This window comes from Hemicordylus capensis, chromosome 1, assembly GCF_027244095.1.
Source record: "Hemicordylus capensis ecotype Gifberg chromosome 1, rHemCap1.1.pri, whole genome shotgun sequence".
NCBI lineage: Eukaryota > Metazoa > Chordata > Lepidosauria > Squamata > Cordylidae > Hemicordylus > Hemicordylus capensis.
In genome coordinates this window covers 241,883,387-241,891,320 of record NC_069657.1, presented here as the reverse complement: position 1 = coordinate 241,891,320, position 7,934 = coordinate 241,883,387, and the positions used below count along the sequence as shown (strand labels likewise).

General features: G+C 46.1%; 1 protein-coding gene across 4 annotated transcripts in view; it reads left to right on the top strand.

Moving 5' to 3' along the window:
* Positions 1-62: 62 nt before the first annotated feature.
* RB1 (RB transcriptional corepressor 1) overlaps positions 63-7,934 on the top strand; it is a 125,652-nt gene continuing 117,780 nt past the window's right edge. The window contains exon 1 of one of the 4 annotated variants that reach the window (XM_053283756.1): positions 63-497. In XM_053283756.1, coding sequence (XP_053139731.1) covers positions 370-497 — 128 coding nt within the window. In that variant the 5' untranslated portion in view covers positions 63-369. The other 3 variants (XM_053283759.1, XM_053283760.1, XM_053283757.1) reach the window with 3 other exon arrangements.

Here is a 7,934-nt window from a genome sequence, read left to right as displayed (position 1 = left end):
TTGGCTGGGTGGCGGAGGCGCATGATAGGCTGAGGCAGTGGTGAGGCTGCGCCAAAAAACAGGATTGGCCAGGTCGCAGTGAGCCAGAGCTGTGGCAAATTGAGGCTGGGTCCATCCCGCGCAGAGGCACAGCCGCAGGACGAGGCAGTGGAGAGGCTGTGCCAAATGGCAGCACAGCTGCAGCACCTGGCAGCAGCGAGGCGCCAGAGGCGGGGCCGCACCAAATGACAGGAGAGGCCAAGTTGGGCCAGAGCTGCTGGACCCCGGTTGGGGCAAGGCAGAGCCACTGGACCCGGCTGCACCGAAGGGGCAGAGAGGCTGGACCGCGGCAAAAACAAGGAAAGCCTGGGCCTGGGCGAGGAAGAGCCCATGGATCCATCTCGGGGAGAGGCCAGTCTGTGGCAACAAGGATGGGAGGCCGGATCTGGGCCGTGGCAAGATGGAGGAGCCAGAGAGTCAGGAACCCTAGCTGGGCTAGACATAGCAGAGCACAGGGGGTAAGGCTGCACAAGGGAAAAAATAGACCGCTTTGGGGCCTGGCGTGGGAATGATTGCGAGAGGGAGCCAGTAGGGGGACACGTGACACAGGAGCACGAGACTAAAGGGAGCAGTTAATCAGCGGTTGGCTGCCCACTGTATCTGCCACAGTTGAAATAGTAGAGATGGAGACTGAGGGACACTTGATGAAACACAAGAAGATGAATGTACAGATTGACACACAAAAATGACTATGGTAGAGTAAATAAAACAGGGCAGAATAACAGGCCGGGGAGGAAACTGAAGGGGTGGGGAAACGGGGGACAAAGCTACGGAGAGCCAGACTGTGAGGAGAAGCAATCACCAGACTCCCCGCTACCACCCCCCAAAGGTACTGAATGGGGGGGGGCAACAGTAGCCACACTCAACACTGGGGGGGGACAAAACCGAGGGAATTCTAGGGCCAACACTGGGGCAAGAGGTGGGGGGATGGAAGGGGACACACTGGGGCAAGAGGGAGGGGGGAAAGTACTGTGTGTGATTCCACAGCAGCTGACCTGCCCACCAAAAACAGATATTAAAAAAAACCAGGGGGCTTTTAGGGACAACACTGGGGCAGTAGGTGGGGGGGGGGAATGGAGGGCAAGACAATGGGGCAAGAGGTAGGGAGGATGGAAACCAAAACAAAACAGACTGTGAGGGACAACAGTAGCCAGTCTGACCAACACAAAAAAAACCTCACAATCCACCTAATAAATAAAAAATTAAATGGTCAATAGTAGCCACCCACCCCACAAAAATAAATAACTAGCTAAACTTAAGCACTTTGAGGGGCAGGGAGGGGGAACCTTGAGAGCACCAGCCTATGAGGGCCATCAGCTTCAATAATCCCCCCCCCATTAAAAAAAGGGGGAAAGTCTGACTTTTGATGAAGTCTGGAAAACGCACAGTGTATTCTGATTAAGCATAACCTTACTCTGTATTCATAGACAAATCTACCATAAGGTAAGTCAACTACTGTGCGGGTTCAGCTAGTGATATATATTTAGAGATGTGGGTTTCATTTTTAGAAGGTAGGTACACACTTCTCATGATGCTGTTTCATTCAGGCGATCAGGCCTTGCATTTCATTATTGCACTGTTTGCCTTTTGCACACATGCCTTTCTTACTCACAGGTACAGCAATGTCATTAAAATATTCCCAGATTGGGTCTCTTGCAGCCTGCTGCCATGATATGATAGGTATTTCCCTTCAACAATGGAGAGTACACTCAGTTTCTTCAGGACTGATGAATATGTTCTGTTCACTTTCTATTTTCCTCCCCTCCCCATCCTGTGCATTTATATCCAGACTGCTCCTCAGATCTACTCCATCCCCCCAAATCTATCCATTCATTGGCCGCCTTTGTTTTTGCACTTTGAAGGGGAGGGGACAAGGGCTTGACTGTGTGTGTGTGTGTGTGTGTGTGTGTGTGTGCGCGCGCGCGCGCAAACGTGCATGCATGCTGCATGTACACCACCTGCAGAATAGGACTGATCAGGTCTGTTATCCCCATAAATTGCTGTTCATAGAATATAATTATAAATTATGATTAATATTCATGATATGCTTGACCTAGGTTCTTTATGATTTTTTTAAAAAAAAATTCAAATAAAATCTGATTTTAAATTAACAAAATCAGATTTTATTTTATTTACATCAATTTTTATCAACCCTGAAGGGAAAGGGGGATGGTGGGGGGGAGGTCAGGACTGTTTTTACAGGGGTGGCATATCATTATTTTACTATGCCTAAATACAACACAGTCTCAGTATGTAATATTCCATTCTTGACTAAAGTGTTAAGTAAGCAGTAGTGAGCAGCTCTGGATAAAATGGATTTATCAACTATTTCATAGGAAGCTGCCTTATACTGAGTCAGACCCTTGGTCCATCTAGCTCAGTGTTGTATTGCAGCAGCTTCTCCAAGGTTGCAGGCAGGAATCTCTCTCAGCCCTATCTTGGAAATGCTGCCAGGGAGGGAACTTCTGCTCTTCCCAGAGCAGCTCCATCTCCTGAGGGGAATATCTTACAGTGCTCACACTTCTAGTCTTCCATTCATATGCAACCAGGGCAGACCCTGCTTAGCTAAGGGGACAAGACATGCTCACTACCACAAGACCAGCTCATCTCCATTTGGTTTTAGGCTGGGATTTGGTATATTTCAATGGTATATTGAAATATACCAATTTGGTATACTTACCATGGTCACCCTGGTAGACTATATCAGGAGAAATTTGGACTGTGATTCTGTTGATTCTCATGGATCTTTCAACAGGCTTTGAAAGTCTCTTCCTTCTGACCAGTATCTGGAGCAACTTGTGGGTTGGCCGGAGCTGCCTTTGAGAGTAGTTTGGAAGCTATAGTTGGTCCAAAATTTAGCAACCATGTTAATAACTGGCACCTAACATCTGTTTTAAGTGAGCCCTGCTGGTTATCAATTACTGTCTAGGCTAAATTCAAGGTATAAATAGTCACTTTAAGAGTCCTTTATGGTGTATAGACTCAGGACAACTTGAGCGAGAGCCTTCTTTAATGTTCCTTCCTGTTTGATGAGATGAAACAAAAAACTCTTGGCAGTACCATTTGTCAGGTTGATGGCTGCCACTGAATAGTCATTTTCAGTGGTGGCCCCTAATCGTTGGAATAAATTGCTAAGCAACAGGAGTCATTTCAAACTGGCTGTCAAGACAATTTTCTTCAGTCAAGCCCTTTATGGCTGAAACATTAATTTACTACTGGGTTTATTTCTCTTAAAAATGTTATTTTAATGAAGTTTCATTTTTCTTAATTGTAACATAAGAACCGCCCTGCTGGATCAGGCCCAGGACCAATCTAGTCCAGCATCCTGTGTCTCACAGTGACCCACCAGATCCCTCGGGGAAGCCCATAGGCAAGACATGAGGGCATGCCCTCTCTCCTGTGGTTGCTTCCCCTACAAATGGTATCTTGTCTCTGAGGCTGGAGGTGGCCTATATTATAGACACCAGACGAGTAGCCATTGATAGTCCTGTCCTCCATGAATTTCTCTCTCTTAAAGCCAAGCAGGCCGCTGATTATCACCATGTCCTGTGGCAAAGAATTAAATAGATTAATTATGCATTGTCAGAAAAAGTACTTCCTTTGCTAGGTCCTACATTTCCTGGCAGTCAGTTCCATGGGATGACCTCTGGTTCTGGTGGTGTAAGAGAGGGAGGAAAAAGTTCTATCCACTCTCTCTATATCATACATAAATTTATAGATCTCTGTCATGTTTCCCCTGTTGCCTTTTTTCTAAACTAAAAATGCCAGGATGAAGTAGCCTTCCCTCATAAGGAAGATGCTCCAGGCATCTGATCATCTTGGTTACTTTCTTCTGCACCCTTTCCAGGTCTATAATGTTTTTGAGATATGGTGCCCAGATCTGCACACAGGAGGACTCCAGGTGTGGCCCCACCATAGATTTGTAGAAGGGCATTTTAATATTAGCGGTTTCATTTTGAGTCCCCTTCTTAGCATGGAATTTGCCTTTTTCATAGCGGTCCCACACTGAGTCAACACTTTCAACAAGATCCCTCTCCTGGTTAATCACTGAGGGGCGGCATGAGGAGGGGAAGAGGAAGCCCGGTGTAGTACCACTTTTCACTATCCATCAAGGAGTCATGCACTGTAGGGTTTTCTGACAGCTAGTGCTTTATTCTCCCCTACCACATCAAATTTCACTACTTCCTCCTCCTTTTTCCTGATAAATTTCCGTGTTGTTGCTCATGCTCATTCTCCCTGTTTGTAGCCACTCAGTTGCCCATACCCTGAGGAGACTTTTGCCCTGTAATATCAGAAATGCCTTCAAACATGATGTTTGGTTAAGATGTTGAGAATGTTTTGTCTTATATTTAAAACATCAAGAATTACATTTTTACAAATTATGTATAACATGTTGTGTCTTGGCCTTTTTGAGAAATGTAATGCATCTTAAAAAAATGATGTTAGAGATAGTTAAAAACTATATTTAAGATGTTTGAAATTTGTTTTGTTTGAAAGGTTTGGTTTATAAGAATAAAAATTATACAACATTGTTAAAAATTATGTTTCAGATTTTTGAAAGTTTTTTTTTTAACAATGTCATTTATTATCTGTAAAACGTTTTTTAAAAATTGGTGCTTTGGGAACAGGTGTTTAGTAACCTGGACAGGGCCTGCAAGTGTTTCATGCTGCGGGAGCATGTCCAAGCCTAATCCACTATGCAGCTTTGCTAGCTACATCTGTCACGTTCCCCTATGAGCAGATGAGGAGCACAGGTTCAGCTATTAGATGTGTGGTTACTCACCCCACAGGTGCATGATGATGATGATGATGATGATGAATACATTTATATCCCGCTCTTCCTCCAAGGAGCCCAGAGGGGTGTACTACATAGGTTTCCCTTCACAACAACCCTGTGAGGTAGGTTAGGCTAAGAGATAAGTGACTGGCCCAGAGTCACCCAGCAAGTCTCATGGCTGGATGGGGAGTTTGTACTCGGGTCTCCCCGGTCCTAGTCCAGCATTCAAGCCTATTCCACTGTGCAGCTTTGCTAAAACTGCATCTGTCACGTCCTAGTATGAGCAGGTGAGGAGCTCTCATTGCGTGGGGTTGCAGTAGAGGCACTGCTGTTTGCACGCACAGGTCTTTCCCAGATTGCACTGCCCCCAACATATTCCGTGGACACGGGTTCAGCTATTAAAGGTGTTTCCACCAACCCCACACAGATTTCAACCAGCCGGGCTTGGGTGGGGTGAGCAAAAAGAAGTGTCTTTTGCAGACGTGAAAACCATAGAGACTCACATGAAGGTCAGTATTGTGGTTGTGCAATGGGAAACTTCTGGATGGAGTGTTTTAAAAGCTCCTGAACAGAAATACCTCAAAACGTTTTTTCTGTTACTTCATGATGCTTACTATTATGGGGTTAAGAACATCAAAGTTTTTTTTGGCTCCAGAAATTTTTGTTACGTCTGTTACACACCCTATGTACACAGCCATGACTGTTTGATGAAGTGCCACCACTGTTTGGACACCGGGTGTGTAAAACGTGTAGGGTGAATAATCAGATGCCCTGAATGCAAGATTAACCCCTGCTAACTGGGCAAAGAGGCACCTTTTAACGTGGTGATTCTCTTTATTTAGCGGGGGAGAGTAACTGGCCCTATCCATCTGCCCAGTGTCACCCAGCATGTATCATGGCTTAATGAAGATTTTTTTTTTCATGTTTAAATTTTTTTTCATGTTTAAATTGATTTTAACAGTATCTTAACATTTACATCACATTAAACAAACATTGACTTCCCGCTCACACCTCCTCGTGAATCACCTAACCCTTGCTATAATAGTAATTCAAAACATATATCTAAACCTTACAAACTTGATTTTAATCTACCCAACCTGCTATTATTACTAAATTTCAAACCCTATTGTAAAATCAATATTAGGGAAATAGTTCTTTAAGTATAATAAAAATGGTTTCCAATCTTCTTTAAAACATTCCAAATTTTGATCTCTTATCAGTGCTGTGAGTTTTGCCATCTCCGCATATTCCAAAATTTTTATCAGCCAATCTTCTTTTGAAGGCAGTTCATTACTCTTCCATTTCTGCGCATATATTATTCTGGCCGCCGTAGTAGCATACATAAAGAATGTTAAATTGGTTGCAGAAAACACTCCTTGCGTTATTCCCAGCAGGAAGGATTCTGGCTTCTTAGGAAATGTCATTTTAAATATTTTTTTAAACTCATTATATATCATGTCCCAAAAGGTCTTAGCCTTCCTACAAGACCACCACATATGAAAAAAGGTTCCTTCAGAGTGTCCACATTTCCAATGGCTTAATGAGGATTTGAACTCAGATCTTCCCGGTTCTAGTCCAGCACTCTAACCGCTACACCACACTGGCTAAATGACATTGTTCAGAAAAACACCTTTCAAAAATCTGAAACATAATTTTTAACAATGTTTTATGATTTTTAATTTGATAACCAGAGTGGGTTGGTGGAATATGAGAGGGTGCTGAGCATTGAGAGTCTGTCTGGGTCCCTGAAAACTGATGGGAGCACAGTGCAGGGCTGGAACTCAGGAGCTGTGCATGGAAACAGCTGTGACTCTGCCACAACAGCACACAATGACAGCTCCTCACCTGCTCATAAGGGGACACGACAGATGCAGTTAATTGTGGAGTACACAAGTCTCTTTACTAATTCTGAAGTTAACATGGGTAAGAGCTTCTGACAGGTGTTGGAGAGACTGAGCATGCTCTCTTTTTGCCAGCTTTCAAGATGTCAGTCGTTGATAGATTGACCTTCAGGGTAAGGGCACTGGCTTCAACTGGAGAGACTGAGCATGCCCTCCTCTTGCCAGTTCTCCAGGCCTTTCACAGAAATTAATATTTGTCCTTGGGATGCACTATTGTAGTCATTGTTTTTTATGTTTCAGAGTAATTTTGTTACATAATTGCACATCCAATCACATGTGCTGGTTTTTTTTGCAGAATCTGGATTACATCTCTTTAATATTTTAATCAGGAATGAAAACCTGAGAGAGATTTTCGGCAGAAAACGAAAAGGAGCGTCACTTAACCATAGTGAGCATGCCCTAATGCTTCCGAGCATGCTCAGATGCACAGTGCATGACTCGTTGATGGATAGCGAAAAGTGGTACTACACCGGCCAGGACTGAGGAACTAGAGTGGGAAAGGCTCAATTTTAGACCGGAAGTGCCCCTTGTCCTGCTACAGTGTGTCTAGCCTCTTGCTCCTCGTCGCTCTTTGTTTTTTTCCAGAACAGGAAGTGAGGTCCTTGGTGGGCGTGGAGCTGCATTTTCCCGCGGTTTGAGTGAGAGGCGATGGCCGGAGGAAGAGCGGGCAGGGGTTGTTGCCCGTTCTCCTCTCTGGGCTTCCTCTGAGGCTCCTGCGAGTGTTGAAGCGCCAGCTTCTCTAGGTGGGCGGAGCCCTCCTCCAGGGCGCCGACCAGGCGGCCCCCGAGGAAGATGGAGGCGGCTTCAGGGAACCCGAGGAACGGCAGTCCGGATCCGGCAGGTGTCTCCAGCGCCTCCACCCCGCCCGCAACGCCCCCAGCCCCTGACAGGTGAGCCCGCCTGCATGTGCCGGGTGGGAGGAGGCGAGGCTGCGGAGAGGGAGGATGGGGCAAGCCCGGGCGGACCAGGGGGCGGGGAGGGGAGCTCCGCCCGTGCCGCCCTCCGCTCCCTGGAGGAGCCCCGCCAGTGGCCAGCAGCAGTCGGTTCGGCATCCTTCAGGGACAGAGCGAAGGGAGCTCCGCCACCGCCGGCCTGCAGTGGCCAGTTGGGTGTCCAGGGTCACTGAACCCTTGGCGAGGACTCTAAATGGCTCTCTTGGGGAGAGGAACCCCGTGCCCGTCCCGAGACGCTTTCCGCCTTCCCGAGGGGGCCTGTGT